The sequence below is a fragment of the Clupea harengus genome, chromosome 15, assembly GCF_900700415.2.
Source record: "Clupea harengus chromosome 15, Ch_v2.0.2, whole genome shotgun sequence".
Taxonomy (NCBI): domain Eukaryota; kingdom Metazoa; phylum Chordata; class Actinopteri; order Clupeiformes; family Clupeidae; genus Clupea; species Clupea harengus.
Window position 1 is genome coordinate 16,950,246 of NC_045166.1, and position 21,287 is coordinate 16,971,532.

General features: G+C 42.6%; 1 protein-coding gene across 3 annotated transcripts; it reads left to right on the plus strand.

Moving 5' to 3' along the window:
* Positions 1–982: 982 nt before the first annotated feature.
* tfap2b (transcription factor AP-2 beta) lies at positions 983–14,845 on the plus strand. Of its 3 annotated transcripts, none has more exons than XM_031581706.2 (8): positions 983–1,215; positions 3,995–4,450; positions 6,072–6,132; positions 6,232–6,279; positions 7,932–8,172; positions 8,394–8,512; positions 8,920–9,061; positions 14,454–14,845. In XM_031581706.2, the coding sequence occupies exons 1-8, from the start codon at positions 1,135–1,137 to the stop codon at positions 14,761–14,763; spliced, it is 1,458 nt and encodes a 485-aa protein (XP_031437566.1). In that variant the 5' UTR covers positions 983–1,134; the 3' UTR covers positions 14,764–14,845. The 3 variants fall into 3 exon arrangements, with proteins under 3 accessions (XP_031437566.1, XP_031437567.1, XP_031437568.1); XM_031581708.2 differs by lacking the exon at positions 983–1,215 and adding an exon at positions 2,186–3,473; XM_031581707.2 differs by lacking the exon at positions 6,232–6,279.
* The last annotated feature ends 6,442 nt before the right edge of the window (positions 14,846–21,287 follow it).

A 21,287-nucleotide genomic window follows, 5' to 3' on the forward strand; every position in this document is an offset into this window, starting at 1 on the left:
TTTGGGTGTTTCAGGCAACGGCCACAGAGACAGAGCGTGTTCATCGCAAGTTCACCTTTTTGACGGCAGATGGCGCAAAAGGACTCTCACTACGACTTTCACCACTTAAAGTAGCTCTCAGTGCCGCCTTCACCTACTGGACAGATCCTGGATCAGTGGGGCACTATTCCCCATTGGACTCCTCCTCCCTTCTAGCCTGGCGTTTCCACACTAATTTAGCTTAAGTATAGTGCACCTCTTGACAGGATCCACCTGAAGTGGGCAGAAATAGTGCTTGCTCACTACCTTAAGTGTAATACAATCGGTTTTCCTACATGTATGACATGGCGTTGCGAATTATAAATGTCAAATTGTATTATAACGCACTATAAAATAACAATGTTATAACAATGTTATTTGGCAAATATTCTGCTTTTTATCGGTATTCTTCTCGTTGTTGTTATAATCATGGCCATAGTTGTTATTATCTGCCACTACTACTACTCCTACCACCACCGCCAGTACTACCACTACCCTACTAGTAGTAGCGGTAGTATTGTTTTTTATTTAATATTAGTAGTAGGTTCGTACACCATAGCCTAGTAGTGGTCTTACAAATAATAATATCAGGCTTTTGGTGGTGGTAGTAGTAGCACCAGCAGTAACAATGTCGATTGTATTTCTTAGTTTTTTAATTAAAATAGGCTAACATTTAAGTTATTGCTAAATTGAGCAATGGCCATTGCTGTTAAATGTGACAACAGCAGTAGCAGCGAATAACAAACATGTGCAAAGCAGCCTCGTGCATCAAATGTATGCCACTGTCGTAAAGCCATACCCGTGACTTTTGTACAGTCAGTCCGCTCATTCTGCCCGCAGTGATGGGGAACAGAGGAATGCGGAAGCAAGCGGACTTTATTCCGTCTGTCAGTCTCCACCTTTACCAGGACGTTTTGTCTACACACACACACACACACACACATTCATGCACTTATTCTAACCCGCGCTATTACCACTGCAGCACGTCAGACAGACCCCATTAAAGGTATGGGGGAATCTCTGATTATTTCTATGTGCGTGTCATCGTGAGGGGGTGTGGGGTGGTAGAGAAAGTGAGAGAGTGAGAGAGAGTTCAGACCTCCACTCCTCACATGAATGCACTCGGTTTACAGGGATCAGCGAGCGAACATGCTGTGGAAACTGGTGGAAAATGTCAAGTATGAAGATATATATGAGGTAATGTGCTCGTTTGCGTGGACAATCTGGCGCGCCTGCGTCTTTATGCTACTGGTTCACCTTATGTTCAAGCCAAAGTAGCATATCAGGGGTTTTATTAACATTGTGGTTCGGCTTTCCGTGGATGAGGCTGAGAACACAAGTTGAAATATATGAGGAAGAGGGTCAGATTCTGAGAATGTTGCAACGACATGCATTAGGGCATTATGGTAACCTTTTCACAGGGCAAGTCTTTTCCTCGGATAAGGGTTATTTAAATGCAATTATTTTGGATGGGGGATTTATAAGGTATAGCATCTGTGTCGAGTGAGCTTATTGTTATTGTTATTTAAGGATTGTTTTTAAAGCATAGGAATCCTGCACATTTTGAACATTGGAATAATGTGCATATGGCTACAATCCGTTATAAATCCGACCCTTCTGTCAATAACCAGATTAAATGTAAAATTATCTCATCCTTAAATTCGTTTTGCGGTTTTTTTTTTTTAAACCGAATCTTTCAATTCAACCAATTATTCGTATATTATGCCATAAGCCATTGTTTTGTAGAAAAAGCGTGTTCGTTCAAATAACGTCTCAGAATATGTCTGAGTTTGCAGAAGAATTTATTGTAACCGTTATGTGCATGACATTCCAACATACATTTCCTGAGAATATTATTAGTCTGACGAAGTGTGTTCTGGCTCATTTGGCCCAAAGATGAGTGGGCTAAAACCAGAGACTGAAAGTGTTTAGGCGGACGGTCTAATGGTTAAAAAGGAGATTGAAAAGAAAATGATAAACTGGCGTGTAAAGAGGACTGAATTACAACAAATAAGACTGCGCAGAGTGCTCAGGATGGGGCTCGAGCACAAAAGAGCAGAATGATGCGCACATGTGGGAGAACGAGCGGCTTGTCAGAGTTCTAGAGGTCTCCTTTCAAAGGGCCCTTTAGTTCATCCTCGCGGGATGCCGCCTTCAAGAGCCCCACATGGCTTTTCTCTCACAGCCGCATGCAGGTAATTAAACGTCCTGACCCCAGCGCGTGAAATCTCTGACAATGCGCGCTGTTTTATAGAAAACAGCTGATTAAATGCATTTAAAGACAACGGTCGAGCCTTGGATAGGCAGCAGGCCTGGGAGGAAAGGCACAGCAGGTCGTTTCTCATTTTTGGCTGGGAATTGCATTCTGCAGAACAGTTTCTCTCAGCTAATAAATAAGCTAAAATGGGCTGTTTGAGTTAACTGTCATGTGTTGGGTTTGGGTCTGCCCAAGCATAATTTAGATTTAGCTTTGTGATTATTCATCAGTGCTACTTTCTCTATGTTTGGAGTTTCTATATGTTGGAGTGAGTATGTCGGTTTTGACTTGGTCTGTGTTTTGGTGTTGAAATGTGCTTGAATGAGTTGTGTGTGTGTGTGTGCGCGCGCGTGTTGTGGCCATCGCCGTTACTGTTGTTGTGATGCTGACGGTCTTGTGATGACTGAGTGTACCCTCGCCTTATGCACCAGGCCCAGTTTCAGCTGCTCGCCAAACGGCTGACTGTGGAGTTTGTTTGTTCTGACGAAAGAAACGGATAGGGCCACAGAACAATAGCACAGAAACAGACAACAGGGGACGTCAAAAGGCCAAGCCTGAGCAGGACACCCCAAGCTGCGAGACGTACAAGAGAGAGAGAGGGAGAGAGTGATCTGGACGAGGTGGGCTCAGTACGGAAAAAAGAACAGCTCAGTTCAACGCAAAAAAGAGCACCTCCGAGCACCTCCGCGTGTTTCCCTGTTGACTGGAGTCCTCCTCCTCCTCCTCCTCCTCCTCCTCTTCTATTTCTCCGCTGACTGAACGTCACTTACACCAGCAGGAAGCACGAGCGCCTACTGCGCCTTCACGCGCCGCTGCCCCTCCGTGCTTTAAGTATTCCTGCAATATTAGGAGTCATGAATAACAATTATTCCGGGGAGGTATACTGAGGCAAAGACACGGCGCGCGCACACTCACTCACTCTGGCAACGGAGGAAGAGGACTGATTCGGTAGGCTCGAGACGATATCTGCCAGGATTGCCGCTGCAGAAAGTGACTTTTTAATGAATGCCTTTTTCATGAAGTTATTACCTTCCGTTACTATGAGGAGCTAAAAGCGAAGAACGGGATTCTCCAACAATTTTCTGACCGATCTCAACAATCTGAGCGTGTGCCTGTTTGTTTGTGCGTGTGTGTATGTGTGTTTTTTGGCTGAACAGAACCCCTCGCACAGATGTTAGTCCATACGTACTCAGCAACGGTGAGTCGCGTAGCACTCTCGCTTCTCGTTTGGAAAGAAATATTTTAAAAGTTTGAAATATTTTAAAAGAAGAACGCGGTGTCATTCTACTGAATGTTTCGAGTCGTTTGATTTGGACAGGGGCCAGCGAAAGCCTCTTTGACAAAGACATCCTAAAAATTGCTTTGAGCGATTTGTACCAACATGGATTTGTCATCTTTGCTTTTAGCATCTAATGAGATTTTCAAAAATGTTAACAAAGAAAACTCTCTATATTGTTTTAAGTATAATAACGGAGCAATTTGAACAAATATTTCAATCTGACTTTTTATGACAAATGTCTTTCACTTTGACAGTTGTTTAGGATATCAAACAAATATTTGCTTAACTGGGTTTAATTTGTGAATGAGATGTTTTTGCTAATACTCTTATGCGTCATTGACACAAAATTACCTCAGTAAAACATATTCTATTTGTAAGTCAAATCTGTAGCCAGTATTTTTTTCATGGTGGTATGACACTGTTTTCTGTTTCGTCTGAAGGACCGTCACGACGGTGTATCGAGCCACAGCTCCAGACTGTCCCAGCTGGGCTCGGTGTCGCAGGGACCCTACTCCAGCGCGCCCCCGTTGTCTCACACACCCTCCTCGGACTTCCAGCCACCTTATTTCCCGCCGCCCTACCAGCCCCTTCCGTACCACCAGAGTCAGGACCCGTACTCGCACGTGAATGACCCGTACTCACTCAACGCGCTGCACCAGCCTCAGCAGCACCCATGGGGCTCGCGCCAGCGGCAGGAGGTGGGCGGGGAAAGCGGCTCACTCTTACCCCAGCCTCGCGCCTCCCTGCCGCAACTCTCCGGGCTTGACCCACGGCGGGACTACTCGTCGGTGCGCCGGCCGGATGTGCTGCTCCACTCCGCGCACCATGGCCTCGAGGCCGGGATGGGAGACAGCCTGTCGCTGCACGGGCTCGCGCATGGAATGGAGGACGTGCAGGTGAGTCAGGAGTTTGCAATCTCGTGCCTTCAGGGAGTTTGGCGAGGCTTTTAAGTAAACAGAAATGTGAATGTTTTCTCTACTGTGAACTGAATACAAAACTATGTCAGGATGTTATGAGGTTCCATACTCGATTCCAACAGTCAATTTTGAACGAAATAATAACGACGTTAATTCTGCTAGACAAGGGTATCGAAATGCATTGGGATAGTTAAACTGCAGTTTTATCTCAAATATTCTGTTACACTTCGTATGAGAGCAGCCTACAGTCAGTGTTCAACATGAATAATTTCCTCATATCTTCTGAAGTGTAGATGGTTAATATTTGACAGGAAGCATTAATGCATAATATCCAGTTAGAGAACAGGGAACAAATATAGGCTATTTTCCTTTCAAACTATTTCTGACATTTCGAGCTTTGGGTCGTGATTTGCTTTACAAATATAGTTATAATTGTACATTTGTGTAGGAACTGATGAATATTGATATGAAAAATAATGAATTTATTTAAAACACAACTTCGTTTAGCTTAGGAAAATGTTACTTAGTTCTAACATGACAAGGAAAAATATATTCGGTCGACAGAAAGTCTAATGCTGAAGGAATGAAGACTGAAAACTTGGTGGAAGATATATGTTATCCTTATTTTTTTTATTACGCCGCTGGGCTTATAGGCTACCCTCTGCCCTAGAAACTAATTCCATTTAATGTGGGCAGTTTCGACAGCAACATCCGGTCAGTGACATTTGGTGTTAGGTCTCTTCCATGGAGGAGAGGTCATTTTTTTACTCTACGTTAAAAAAAAAATTAACAAGGATTTAACACATATAATGGCCCGTATGTCACAGTTTTCTGGGGTCAACGTTTACTGCGTGATGAACACTTTTTTTCCTTTTTGATTAGCTATTATATAGGACACTGCCCCTGGCATTATTTTTCTGTTAACATGGCTTCTTTCTACATTAATTTTAAACACATTACATTTTATAAATGCAGGCGCTTTCTATGCATGCCTCTAAACACAGGGCTATTTTGAACTGAAATAAGTACAACGTGCAAGGTCTGTGTTATTTAGAAAATATTTTAAATGGTCCCATTAAAGAACATTTTGGCTTCAGAAAAACATGTATAACCTATTTCCTTTTATGTTAACACGTTGCGTTATTGTCACAGGTAGTAATAATAGCTTTAATTAGTTTAGTTGAATATTTGATTTAGATTAGATTTGTTCCTGCATGTGTTTCGTGATAGCTATTCAGTTAAGAGATGAGACATATATTATATTTTATGAACAGCATGAAAGCAATCGCTTTGCGTAAATCGGTTTCGATTTAACGTCCAGTCGTGCAGAGGCCAAGGGCTGTAGCGTATAGTTACAATACTCCATGTAGAACTGAAACTTATGTCTGTGAGTTGTCCAACAGTTATTCACACTTCAGTTAGCGTACACTATATGCATGAATCTCACTAGGTATGTGGGCTGGCCGACATTTCAGTATCGCAGGAGAATTGCTCGCCTGGAACTGTCACAATGAGCGCTCTGTTGGTGCAGATGGTGGCCGCTCCAATGCTCTCGCATAACGGAAGTACTATATCTCACTGTCGCTTAACCTTTTCACAGACTATCGAGGATGCCAACAACAGCGGGATGAACTTACTGGACCAATCTGTCATTAAGAAAGGTAAAGAAATATAAGGAGGCATTCACAGTTGCACAAATAAACATATAAACACTTAGTAATAGGACCGTGGTGTAAAATATTTCTGGTCTACTTCATCAGTTTCACCTCAGATGTACCAACGTATAGTGGGCATCATGACCGGCACAGGTGAGGGTGTCAAAAGTGCGCGTGCGCCAACGTGAACATTAGGTAGCTCATTTGATATGCAGATGATGTCATGCATACTTCAGGCTCGAGCTCTTCAGTGGCCTGTCATCAGGTTTACAAGACCGAATTGCAGCCTTGTAACACACAATACAATAAACACACTGAACATTTTTGCTTTAGCAAACACTCCAGCGACTTTTCAATTTAACCTACCCAGGCTGTTATTTTTTATTTGGTTTTGAGGATAAAGTAGGCGATAACTTCTGTTATTTTTCTACCTCTTTCAAACAAGTTTTGAGGAGATGTTTCTGCCGGCATTTGGTACTCTAAATATTGAACTGGTTGTACACTGGTCTCAGTGGCGTTCATTAACCCGAGGCATTGTTGTCAGCGTTTTATCCGTTGTAGCTTAATAGCCTGCACAAAGCCACAGTGAATAGACTATAGAACCCACACATAAGGAATTATTTTCAGTTAATAATTGAGTTATTGAGTTATCCGGGTGGGTCTGTGCGCAAAAATAACATTAGTCCAAGGCAAACGATAAACGATTATCTCATTGTCGAATATTTACATGTCAAATCGTGAGAAAGAAAGTTAGCTCCTACTCGCCAGGCTGTAATAGCTTGAGCAGCGCTCCCTGGGCTCGTGTTAATATTTTTGCAGTGTGAGGGACTTGAAGCGGTAATTTAGTAAAGCGACACGCGGCGTTCCCAGAGGACGGAGTTTAAGTGGCCAGTGTGATAGATGGCTTTTCACGTGGGGATCTCGTGAGCTCGTTTAGAGCTCATTTTGGGCATTATCCCCCGTCGAGCGCTGTCTCCGCAGGCTCGAGCTTGTTTCCCCATTAGCGCCAGTATTAGGGCACACATTATCTGACGTTCGGCACGTGGGTAATGACGGGAGGCTTGCAGAACTGTCAAAGGGTGGTTAATGTGATTTGAAGGCTCGGTTCAATCAACAATCGATAATGTAATGATGAGAACGTCGCACGCCATTAACAATTCAGAAGTTTGTAACGCGTAGCTACGCAGATCCTGTGGACACAGACATTTAGAAGAGGCCGTGGGCCAGAGGTTAAAGCAATGAAGATGCAGATTGTAAACTGAGTAAACCAATCATGGCTGTGAAGGGACAAAAGACACACACACGCACGCATACGCACACAACCACACACACACACGTTCATGTTCTAACGTTTTAGCGTATTTGGAGTCATCCAATACCACAAAAGTGTGCCATTTACAGTGCTGTTTATGTCATGATCTGTGTGTGTCCGGAACAGATTATATGATCCAACGACTCACTTACGCGCCAACGTCTGTCTTAATGGTTTTGGCACTTGAATATTGTTTTCAGTGAATTTACCGCTATTTTCCATAATATCATAATATTATACTCAATAATTGCATAAATCAATAAACGCACACAGCAATCTTCATGAATGAACATCAGCCTGTTTCCTTTAGATATAAACCACGGTGTATGAACCACATTTAGTTTTATAACAATTAAATATGGATAAGCATAAATGATGATCCGCCCCTCGCGGTTCATATTAGAACTGTTAATATAGACCACAATGTATAGCATGGCTCAGCTGTAGGACCTGTGCAATGTAGTAACACTTTCATGCGTTTTCTCAACTATAGCATATCCTCTCTCGCGCGCAGTTCCAGTTCCGCACAAGAGCGTGGCGTCTCTGATGATGAGCAAGGATGGCCTTATCGGCGGCTTGAACCTCAACGTCAACGAGGTATTCTGCTCTGTACCGGGACGCCTGTCGCTACTCAGCTCAACTTCCAAGTACAAGGTGACCGTGGGCGAAGTCCAGCGGCGCCTCTCCCCGCCCGAGTGCCTCAATGCTTCGCTGCTGGGCGGCGTGCTCCGAAGGTGAGGCTGCCGCTCCACAGAGGAGACGAAATCACACCTAGATTTGACCACTAAAATATAATTTGTAAGGCCTTATCTTGCTGACAACGAATGATTTACTATTCTACAAAAAGCTATTTTTCAAAGCCTTGATATATATCAGCAATATCAGGTAGCCTACACTTGCAAATTTTGCAGGCTTTGGAAGTGAAAAAGTAAAAATTTGTATTGTGTGTTCCCAGAGCTAAGTCAAAAAATGGAGGCAGATCCCTCAGAGAAAAGCTGGAGAAAATCGGCCTGAATTTACCTGCTGGAAGACGCAAAGCTGCGAATGTCACTTTATTGACTTCATTAGTTGAAGGTAGGAGTTCACCTGACAACGCTGACCAAGCACCCTGTCCCCAGTAGCCTACATCTTGCATCTTTTAATTTTTAGATTAGACAAATTGGCTGGACGAAGTAAGCAGGTGATGTATTGAATCTGACTACAAAAGGCATACGAATTGTAGATTCTTAAGAAATTAGCAAAACAATTGTGTTTCACTCAATTAAAATGGCTGCAGTTGTTAAGGAATTGGGATTTTCTCCAGTGTTGGTAAAAACTTAGTTATACACGTTATATTTTCTGGGGTAGACAGAGAAATCCTCATGTGGCTGTCTGATGTTTGAGTCTTAATTTTATTTAAAATTGTATGTAATCCAGCCGATGTAATTATTTGTAGCTTGTTACAAATAAAAGTAAAGCAATTATTTCCTTCTATATTACAGGGGAAGCAGTTCATTTAGCACGGGACTTCGGCTACATCTGTGAAACGGAGTTTCCCACCAAAGCCGTATCTGAATACCTGAATAGACAACACACTGATCCCAACGAGCTCCACTCGCGGAAGAACATGCTTCTGGCTACAAAGTACGTATCCGCCAAAGAATACATAATTTTAACCCGCAAAACAATATGAGGTGAATTATAGCTTAGTATGTTGGAAAAACATTGTGTGAAAAATGTAAGTCCGGAATGGATGGCTCAAGGTTCCTGTTGTATTGAAACGTGATCCTATTGGTTATGCGGAGTGCTACCGATTTTTTTCTCATCTCGCTCTTTCGCTCTCTAATGAGCCGCGCGGAGCAGGGGAAATGCACTGCCTTATCCTTCTGAGCCTGGCACCGAGCGAGAAACTCATTATATTTAAGTGAAATGTTTCAAGTCTAAAAGTGCCAGCTTTACCCTTGAAGTTTCGCCTAGGGTCATCACCCTCCCCCTCCGCCTTCTCCCCCTTTCACAGTCTGTCTGTCAGAGTCCCGTCATACCAACCCGCCCTCCCCCCTTCCACACGCGCCTCGGGCTCCTCTGACGTTCTGTCGCTGTGGAATGAGAGCGCGAGAGAATGGCTCCAGCTCCAGACCGGACAACAAGTCTGTTGTGGTTCTGAGCATTCGATAGAAAATGTGGGTCAAGATCTGACAAGCCCAGACAACCGCAGATGTTCTGGAGCGACGCAACAATATTGGCAACAGGAGGCATTTGTGCATGTCACGAACGACCTTTACACAAATCTGCGAGCACAGGGCGTTTTCTTATTATTTATAAAGGACATAGTTTGAAAAATATAACATAGTACAGGAGTTGTCAGCCTTGCTGTCATGTCTTTTTTTTAACCATTTAGTGAAATGTGAGCAGATGTAGCGTTTTGATGGAAAACATGAGTTATCTCAGCTGCTCAATTAATCAACTCTAAATTGATTTAACCTAAGAGGTTAATTATTTTCCTTGATTGGTGGTGTTGGATGTTTAGTGGACACGATAGCATCTCAATTGTCTGTTTCCTTGGGAAAAAGCTGACTGTGATGTCGGTGCTTTAATTATTTGCAGACAGCCTGAAAAACAGAGAGGGGTCAAAGCGCACGTAGGGCCTGGGGGTCGTTTTTGAGGTGTGTGTGTGTGTGTGTGGTGGGGGGGGGGGGGCAGATGTGAGGCGATTTGGGAGTTTTTCCCTGTTCTTTGCCTGTATCAAATTCCACCACCAACACAGTACATGCATATGCATGAGCGTCTCTCTCTTGAATTGGAGTTCTCTCTCCCTCTTTTTCTGTTGGTCTCGCTCTCTCTGGTAGAGGAAGGGAATCAACAGCGCTGACAGACACAGACAGAAAGAGAGAGACTCCCAGTAGACCGCTTCACTCTCAGTGTGAGTTAATCATGTGATGGCTTCATTGCTTTCTGACTGGATTTACACACTGGAATTTCTTCACTCCACCTCTCACTTGGCTTGACAGAGCACAGTACCTCAGATTCACAGCTTCGCTTGAAACACTGCATCAGTAAAGGTTTCAGTAGAATTATGTCTAAACAAAACATTTCAGTTTTTTTTTGTCAATGCTCCATCATACTCAGTAGAGATGGTTTGGAGGATGTGGTGTGCGATAGTGTTATCTCTGTTGAAATGTGTTGAGAGACATAGAGAGAGGTTGGTGCCTGGGAGCACAGGTCATGCCATTCCACAGTCATTGTGACAGGCAGTTCTTAGCAGTGGCGCCCCCACCTGTATGCAAAATACGCACACTGCGTACCCTAGCAGTGGCTCAGGGCGGGCTGACAGTTTTGTTATGATTAGTAGCATATTGAAGGCAGTAGTGTACTTGAAGCAGAATTGGCGGAAGCGGAATGTAATAGAGTGAAAGCAAGTCGACATTTTTTAAATACAAAAACAAGAAAGCAATGTAGTTTGATTTAACTTTTTAACGCACAATATCAAGCAGGCGGTGGAGCCTTAACTTAACCGTCACTGAGTTACCATAGTGATGCTCAGTTTGGACTTGGCAGATGTGGAGTTAGAACTCGAGCTGGCGCAACACAACACTGGGGGAGACAGTGACCATGTACCGAAACATACCCAATATAATTAAAGTTCTACTGACCATGCCTCGACTGCTTCGGCGGAAAGGTCATTCAGCTGCAGAAGATGTTTAAGTACATACCTGAGGAACAGTATGACAGATACATTGGCTCTAATAACAGGACTGGCTATAATGAGTATCCATAAAGAAAACGATACGGAGAGTTTTGAGTTTGACGCAACAAGGACCACGACAGTCAATCTTTCATTGTAAGGTAGGCTGAGTTTCAGTCTTTTAAGGAAAGCGTGTAAAACCATGTTTGGGTTACTGTTGGTACACGTGGGTTAGCGACCAAGACACGCATTTTAGTATTTATCTAATCGACATTTAGGCCTATTCTTTCTTTCAAGATGCGTTTAAAATCTGTGGATGCTAGCCCTAAGTCATTGGGTCGACTGCTAGCATGTTAGCTAGTTGGCGTCTGAGTGATTTTAAACAGAAAGACAACGTTTTTATTAAAAAAAAACGTTTATTAACTCGAAACAACGGCAACATGAGAGGTAGGTCATGTTTTGGCTGGAGCAGTGCTTTAAACTACCACAAAGTAGGCTAAGTTATATAATCAAATAATGTTGTCCCATGTAATTTACTGTCCCATGTAATTTACGTCAATAGATGGTATCTCTACATTTACTGAAAATTAGCTGCTGCTATTTAGGTTGTGTGTCAACATTTGTGACACTGTATGTTGACAACTATCTAAGTTTTGGAACACATATCCACCAAGCGTTTAGCAATTGTGTGTCTTGCTTACCTTGATCGTGACACTGTTGAAAGCTATTGTAAGCCACATACAAATGAAGGGGCCTCTTATGTAGCTATCAGTAATAGCACAATATCCTTTGAAATGCCTGTAATGATAAAAAGGGTGCAATCATTGTCATGTTTTTCATGGTAATGTTTGGCAGTTCACTGCAGTTTTTGGAGGTGCCTGTTTTAAAGTCTGGGCTCCTAAATGTGCCTGGGATTGGTCCCTGATGGATTACTAGCAGTAAATTGTTTATCAAATGTGCAAAAGACGGTATTATAGAAAAACCTGCATTCATGGGATTTAATAACAGTAAAGTGTACCCACAGACATAACCCAAATGTTTTTTTTTCACAGACACAGGGTTGAGCTCTTGCATTTGTTCACACCTTTGCAAGTTGTCAGTAAATTGTAGAGTGTGCTGCAGACATTTCATATAGACAATTTCACGTTTGACTTTTAACTTAATTACTCGTAAAGGGAAAAGATGCTCATTGTATCTTTATTGCTATCGTGTCAAGAGAGTAGTTTCCCACTAATAACTTGTCACTGCTACCATCTCAGAGAGGTCATTTATATTACATTGCTCAGTTAGTTTAAAACAACAAAACCCCTGCTTACCATTTATACCTTACTTAATATATGTGAATGAGATTATCCAGCATATTTCATATTGTAAAATATTATTAGTGATTCTGTTTGCCCTCCGGTGTTTTATAATTTCTCGTTGCAAACAGCACACTAAAGCCAGGGTGATACCTCTAATGTACTGCTCTGGATTGTATAATCAATTTTTCTTTCATTATGAATTCATTCAAAAACACAGCACAACAAAATGCTGCTGAAACCTTCACAACTGTAAAAAATTTTAAACATCCTCCAATGTTTTGCTGTGCCTTCATTTAAACCACAAGACCTGTCTGGTCCCAAATGGATCATTCAACGACGCAGGGTTAATGTCAAAGGGATATCAAAACCAAGCTTGCATGCTTTCACAGCTGTCTCTGACACCTACTTTCAGGACCACGGTTAGCTCCCCCGCCGTGTTAATAGCATTGACAAAGTGTATTGACCTGGAACATCCAAACAACTAGCTGCAGAATACAAAGCGCAGCCAGAATCAGAACTGGAGACAAAACATGGCTTTGCTGCTTTAACACAATGGAAATGTACTAGTTTTGTTTGTGAATTCAATATAAATGTCTGAGTTTTTTTTTTTTTCACTTTAACCCTGTAAAATGTGAATATGAGGATATTGATCCATTGACCTTAAGAGTCAATGACTTCCTAACAATTGCCTGGCTTGGTGTCCTTGAAGTCACTATTGAAAGCACTTCTTCCTAAATGCATGTGATGTTTATTATGTTTGGATTTGTTCAGAATAGAACACCAGGATCACAGATAAGACATAGTGGACACATTTACATCACACACCTTAAATCATGTGTATGTAATTATGGTCATTTGTGGGATACTTGAGACCTGAGTTGATACAAACTGATAAATAACAGGTAGAATGAAGAAGTGCTCTTTGTTGAATGATTTGTTCATTTTATAGGATGCTGAAGTGAACATAATCACAATCTGGTTGACTGGTATATAATAATTATTAGCATAGCCTCGCTGAGGTAATTCACGGATGCCATATACAGTAGAGTGCTTATGGGGATGGTTCCTGGCAGCAGAAGTTCCCATGTGAAATAAATATAAGGCTATATTGTGTTTAGGGTTTTGGCTTATCAATACAGTGAAATTCTGAAACTGAAAGTAGAGATATGATGTTCACATGTATGGTTTTGTGAGAAAATACATTTTAAAGCTGTAGTATTTTGACTAGTTTTATGAAATCACAGTTTTATTCTCTCACTTAAAGTTATTTACTTTGGCCTAGTACCTATATTGAAACCATAGATGCGTTCAGCTCAAAAGAGCTATTTCAGTATAAATGGAGAAGACCAGCTGGTCTGTAGGTTGTGTGATGAGCACTTAGCTGATGTCATAGCCCATGATCTGTAAAAGTGATTCTCTATCAGAGGCCTCAAAAAGACTAGTTTCCACGCACTCTATTTGGTGTCAATGCCTTGTGTCCTTACATGCAACTATGTTTTAGGCATTCCAGGAAAGGTTTAGTCTTAATCCCAACACAAGTATAATGGAAATTGCATGTTTGTTTTTTTTCCGATAAATATCACCAAAAGCTCACATAACCAGATTTTGTGGTACTGACCTTCGTCTCAACTTCAATAACTTGCTGTCATTGGCAGTTGCTTTTCTCTTTCGTTTGATATTTATTTCTTATTTCCTTGAGGTTTGACTTTTACAAACCAATGTGTCAGTTGATTTTCATACAAGCTGCTTTTGTATGTGTTATCAGTATTGCATACCTTTCAGTGTATCCCTGGTTACTGATACTACTTTAATCAGTAATTTTGATAAAGAATTGAAAGACTAATACTGACAAATAATAACCAACTTGTAAGGGCTGAAGTGTGTATAGTTTCCAATCAGCTGTCCTTCACTTTTACTTGCTTGACGTGGTCCATGATGAGGGTTAATCTCACAATAAACCTAGTGTGAAATGTTATGTCATATTTTAGATGATGATTGTATCAGTGTTCTAGTAGGCCTAACTCTCTCTTTTTCTCTCTTTCTACTGCAGGCAGCTCTGTAAGGAGTTCACCGACCTCCTGTCGCAGGACCGGACACCGTTGGGCAACTCCCGGCCGAGCCCCATCCTGGAGCCGGGCATCCAGAGCTGCCTGTCCCACTTCAGCCTCATCACGCACGGCTTCGGCTCGCCAGCCATCTGCGCCGCCCTCACCAGCCTCCAGAACTACCTGAGCGAGGCGCTCAAAGGACTGGACAAGATGTTCCTCAACAACCCTGCAGCCAATCGTCATGGAGGAGGCGGAGGCGGTGGCGACAGCATCTCCAAAAGCGGCGACAAAGAGGAGAAGCAGAGGAAATAGGAGATTTACAAAAAAAAAAAAAACAACAACAAAAAAAAAGAAATGAGAGAAAGAAGAAAAAACAAGAAAATCAGAAGAGAAACAAGTGGATGAAATGAAGAATGTGAGGCATGACACAGAGAGAGAGAGAGTGTATGTGTGAAAGAGAGCGGCTTACACAAACCACTCAGATGTTTTAAAAGTCCTTTATGCTCTTAGCTTTATGATTGCATTTATGTTGTGCGGATGATGTTGATGTTGATGATGATGATAGTGGTGGTGGTGAAGGAAGAACTGTGGGAGAAGATGTCGGAAGCCCAGATGATGGAATACCACAAATGGATTTGAGAGAGTATTATTGGACTGACACCACAGTGCTACTGCTCACAGAGACAGAGATTAAGATTTCACAACTACAAGTTTGTGTGTATGTGTATGTTTGTGTGTGGGGGGTGGACTGTCTCCATCAGGTTTGGACTAACAGAAGTGTTGAAATCTGGCTGAAAAAAAGACACCTCAGAATACTACTTCTACTCACACACACACAGAGAGAGAGAGAGAGAGAGAGAGAGAGAGAGAGAGAGAACATGAATAGTTGATAGCAGAGCAATGATGCATGCGTTTCATGGCAACAGTCAGACCCACTGACTCAAAAAGGGTTGACTCACATTAACTCATGTACATCAGTATGTGTCTGCTTTGGGTGAAGATGAAACTTTATATGCCCCAAATGTTAATACTGATTCATTTTGAGCCTTGCCGTCTTTATGGAGTAGTGTTAAATGGTGTCGGGGGGATAATGATTCCGAACCAGCGAGAGACTTTAACTAAAGTGGTTACAGCAGAAGCGGTGACTGGGTCAAAGAGAGAGAGAGAGAGAGAGAGGGCCGAGAGCGGGACATGGTGTTGTGGGAATGCTGTCAAAGAGAACCCGCATAGGACATCGAACCAGGGTGCGTGGCGTCCCATATCCACCGTCATATCGGTCTAACGAAGTCACGTATAGCAGCACAAGCGCGCAAGTGGAAAACTACGTCACTTCACTTGTCAATACAATTACCAACAACGCCTCTTACAGCCAAGCGCTTTTTTTGGGGATGGGGGAGCAACCGACACGATCAATCATAGGACCGAAACATGCCTGAGTCATCACTTTCACTGCACAGAGGAGAACGAAATAGAAAAGGTGGTACTTTCTTTTTAGCCCCGTAAAACCTTCTCGACTCGAGTTAAAGATTAGCCAGAACAGCGTTTGTATTTGGATACATTTAGAACAATGTGGTTTAAAAAATGATGCCATCTTATTGGACAAAACCGAGTCCAATTTATCTTATATATCTTCCCTCTAAATTATTTTATAAACGGAAAGTATGTAGTTTGTTTGGAGCCTCCCAATTCTAACTTACAGCGCCGTTGGGTTCGTTTAGGAGCACTATTGCACATGATTGAAGTACACATTCTATAGGTAGTGTGTGTTTCTCGAATAATTTATTTAAAAAGTTCTAATAATTTCTTTACAGGGTGAGTTGTGCAACTAAAGGAATGGCCAATACATCCGCATGGCAAATTCTTTGACAGGCTTTTTTTTTTTTTAAGAGTAATAAAAGAAGATTGACACTGACGCGTATCCTGAGAATGAACGCATTGGGGGTCACGTCAGACAAGACATCTTGAACTTTACCTGCCACTTGATGAAGTGTACTCTCATGAAGCGGTGAGATGTAGCTACACGCGGGCACGCTCCACCGACACGACTCAAAACCCCCTCTGGGTGCTCGGAAGAGAGCGTCCGTTCGGAGGGGAGGAAGAACAGGAAGAGGCGAACTTGTTATCTTCTGTCTGGGGTCGCGCCTCTCTGCTGCACGGGAGGTGAATTCCCAGCGCAACCCGATCCTCGTTTGCTTGATGTGAAGTTGAAGGGAGGGGGACTACTTATATTTATGTTTGTATATATTTATTTATGCATAATTTAATGGGAGTTTGTACATAAGAACTTCTGTGACTGTACTTTTGTGCGTGGGTGAACGCTTGGTTTAGGTAGCATCTCGTATTTTTTCTGTTTCTTAAACAAGCTGTCATGGTGATGGGTAGAAGTTGGTTTTGTCCAGTGAATTCATTTATATCAAAAAAGAATAAATCTTGTGTTTTATTGTAGAACTGTTTCTCTTTTGTAGTTCCTATAGGTAGCATTTCCTTGCACGCATGCATTCACACAAACACATACAGTATGCAAACACAATTTGATGGCTATGGGTGGTTTTGGCATTCAGTTTTGTCTGATTTTGACAGACAATTACAATCTTTAAGTTTCAGAAGTAGCACATTTTACAGTTCTCGGATTTTCTTTTTCAATAATAATAACAGCAACAACAACAACAATACAAAATAATTAATAATAATAAGAAGAAATCTATTGAAAATCAAAAAATAATTTAAATGAACTTATGACATAACGCTAAACTTCTGATACTAAATGGCATGACAGTCAAGTAGGTGTATTAACCGGCAACAAATAATAAGCTGTCCTCAAAATATAGTGTAATGTTTTACCTTTATTAAAACACAAGTCCTTATACATTGCATAATTTAGACGTTTAATAGAGAGCTAAATATGGGCACAGAGAGTTAGCAGGCATTTCAAAACCGTTTCCATTTTGCACGTTCTCAAACATATGGCTGAGGATTACAGCCGTTATCAACACATGACAGCACGCAGCTTCCGTTACACACGCACACCTCGGAGCTCTGTATCTAGACCTCATAAAAATCTCATCTGGATCTGACATTTTTCCCCTGTTAAAACCGAACTGATACAACAGACATTACGCATTAATAAAATGTAACAACACATGATAAAGAATATTTGTTAAAAATAAAAATGATTCTATATTTTTACACAACCTGGGTCCTCAGAAGCAATTATAGGGAATGTTAGTGACATTTTTATTCCTGAATGTGGAAAGGAAATTTAGAGGTATTTCATAAAATCTTTTCTAAAGCTGCATTCCCACTTTTTGGTGGAAAGCTAAAATACTTTTTTCCTCCCTTTTACAAAGTTAGAAGTCATTATTTGAACAAATGTTAAGAATCGAATGTCAATTGTTAATCTATATTGTGCACGTATTCTGACTGTGGTAGCCTAGTTTCCCAATGAGAATTTTCCCGGCGCCTGCACCTCAAGAGCCTCTCTGCGGCCTCTTTATTAGCTCGTGCTTTTCCCCGTGCACCGGCCCTCTGAATGAAAGCTCGCGCTGGTGTATTTAATGCAGGGAGAGCGAGCGCGTGGCCTGCGGGTTCCGTCGCGTGACTCATCAAGCAGAAATCATTGTGACCCAGGTGCAGCACCCGCATGTCCGCGAGGGACGGCATCTCCGGGAGAGTCAGAGATTTCACTGCGGCAACAAAAGACAAGATTCGCCCTCTATTACGAACCCCTCACCCCACCCCAAAATAAAAACACAACAGAGCGTCAGAAATGCTCCCTTCAGCATTTGAAAGCACGGTGCCGACAAGACATAACAAACAACACAATATATGTACGTCTTATATAAATAATGTCATTGCCACTCGAAAGGATAAATATTTACAGTGTATAAAATGCCTTCGGACAACTGATAACAGATACTAAACAATAAGCATAGTTTTAATATGAATGCTGAGCTATATGGTTTTCTAGCAGGAAAGGATTACATCCGCATGCTATTTGATGGAAAATGTTCTGCTGTCTGCTGTGCTCTTTCGCGATTGACAGGTCTTGGCTCATGTAAGAGATGAATTGAGCTGAGAGGAAAGGAGAGGAGAGGAGATCTGCTTTTTAGGTCTGCTAGTCTCCTTGAGGAGAGGCCTATAACTTTCCCGCCATGTCTGAGAGCAACGAGAACACCAAATGTCACGCTCGCTTCTCTGATGGCCAAAACATTAATCCACCGACATCACCCCCATTAAAATGTGGAAACGGTATTTTCATCACTTTAATTTGACGCTTTAACTCACGAGCCAATCCGGACCACAGTCATTTGGGAAGAACGGATTAAAGGGCGAACAGAATGGGACAAATCTCTCTGAAACGGACTGAACCGGAATGACAGCGATTCGGCGGGTGGAACCACCCGACTTAAAGATTTTCTTGGCCTCCATAATCTTCTCCCCAGTGAGGAATGAGCTCGATGCGTTTCTCGGTCGCTTACTCCCCCAACACACACACACACACATACACACACGTTAAAGAACAAACTCCCCTTGTGCGCTGTCAGGCAATGGGCTGTAAAAATGGTTATCCTGCCTCGCAGACAGCCAAGCGCTGGGTGAGCGTAATTCTGGCTCGAGGCATATGGCCGCGGGCGGGCGCAAGCTTGCTCCCCTAACTGATCAACCTGGATATTTCATTATTCATTAATTTACTGTTTAACAAATCCCGCTCATTATCGCGTGAGTGCCTGGCAGGGCGCGTCGTGCAGCAGCAGTTGGTGTCAGGCGTGGAGAATTGGCCTATTTGATCCGCGGCTGTTTTACTTTATTTTATTTCCCCCCCGTCAAACGCCGCGCGCCGCGCGAGATCTCTATGAATAATAAGCAGCGCGGGTACTCTGAGCCGCGGAGCGTGACACCACATGAGGCTGTTTTTTTTTTTTTTCAATCGAGACTCTGACCTGAACCCACGGTTGACTCCTCTATAGATAAATACAAACACAAACATGTATAACCTGAAACGCAGGAAACTGGATAAGTGAGAGATAAAACATGAACATTTCCAAATCAAATGACAAATAAACCCTTGCAATCAAACATTATCATTGTCTCATGATGTCTTTACCCTGTGTGTGTGTGTGTGTGTGATAAAGAGAGAGAGAGAGTATAAAGGCTAACTTATTTCATCAACTCGAAGTTATCCAGCAGAATTAAGCATGCTGATATTTCCTGTAGAGTATTCACCCTCTTCCTATCTCTGGTTTGCTCTTGTAACACACACACACACACACACACACACACACACACACACACACACACACACACACACACACACACTCTCTCTCTCTGTCACACACACACACACACACACACACACACATGACACACCACAAGCGGAGCAGGAGTTGTCCTGTATGCTGATAGAGGCGCTCAGTGCCTGGGGCTTTACATATGCTCTTTTCCATTCTCACAACCCAAACCTTTTACCACCCCACCCCCACCTCCCTCTCTCTCTCTCTCTCTCTCACACACACACACACACACACACATCTCACACACTCCTTTCTCTGGCCTTTTCTCTTCGTATCTCTCCTTTCTTTCCTTTTCTTATCTTTCCTTAAAACTGTCCACATCTTTCTTGTCTTTCTGAAATCGGTCTCAGACCTTTCAATTGTTGTTCCCTTTCTGTTTTCTCACCTTTCCACAACTCTCTCTCTCTCTCTCTCTCTCTCTCTCACTTCCTCTCACTAACATTGACTACATGTTGCATATCACTGTTTAAAACAGCATGAAGTCACTCCCAGCTCCGAGAGCCAGGAGTCTAATCTCCTCAGCGCTCCTCTGTGCTGCTCTGTGAGTTCTATGGCAGTAATATGAGATATATGAGTTATCCACTTACTTCCCATATTTTCTCTAATAACATGCCGCCGCCTCAGACTCCATAAGTTACTCCATCTTCCATTTTACGCTCGGCTGCTCCTCACCCCTGGAGCTATCCCATGCTCCCCAAGGAGGCCGGCCCCATCGCCGGCCCCGGCGCCCATTCTCTGTGCTTGGCTCTCCTCTGCACGGGAGGGGGGGGGGGGGGGGGGTTGCTGAGTACCTTCTCCATGCTGATCTCCTCCACCTGCATGCTGGGCCCCTAGCTCTGTGGTGCCCTGTGGAGAATTGATGGTATGGTTCTGGTTCTGATGGTTCTGCTCTTCCCCCCGGATAGATGCTGCACCGTGGGGGCCCCTGGAGTCGACACGCTGGAGCCTTGTTTCGCCTGCGTGAGGGGACCCGTCCTTGACTTGGCTGAGCGAATGAAGCTAACCATGCCATGAGCTTATCAGATGGGCTTGCAGGTAAACACACACACACACACACACACACACACACACACACACACACACACACACACACACACATATTTTCTGTAATGGCTATTCAGACACGGTTGACTTGAAGTTGTGTTTGGTCCTGCCTCGTTGACTATAGTAAATAAGTGAACAGAATATGCTTTGAAGTCACCTTAGATCTGGTTCAGACTCTCTCTCTCTAACTACAAGTTTTTTTTTGTGTGTGAGTGTTTTGTTTCTATAGTAAAAATGTATTCTACCAATGATGACTAGATATTAGAAAATGGACATTTATGTGTTGACCATAAATGGGAAGTTTGTGTTGAGTCAGTAAATAAAAAAATTCAGATGTAAGTCATCGGATAAAAGCTGACCATTATTTCCGCAGCACAGCCATTCCCTTTGGTCTTAAGTTTAATGCTAGCCTTAGAGTTATGATCAAGGTTAGGGATGGTGTTAGACTATGATTGATGTTAGTTTAGGTTTAGTGTTAAGCTTTTGAGAGGTTTGCATCAA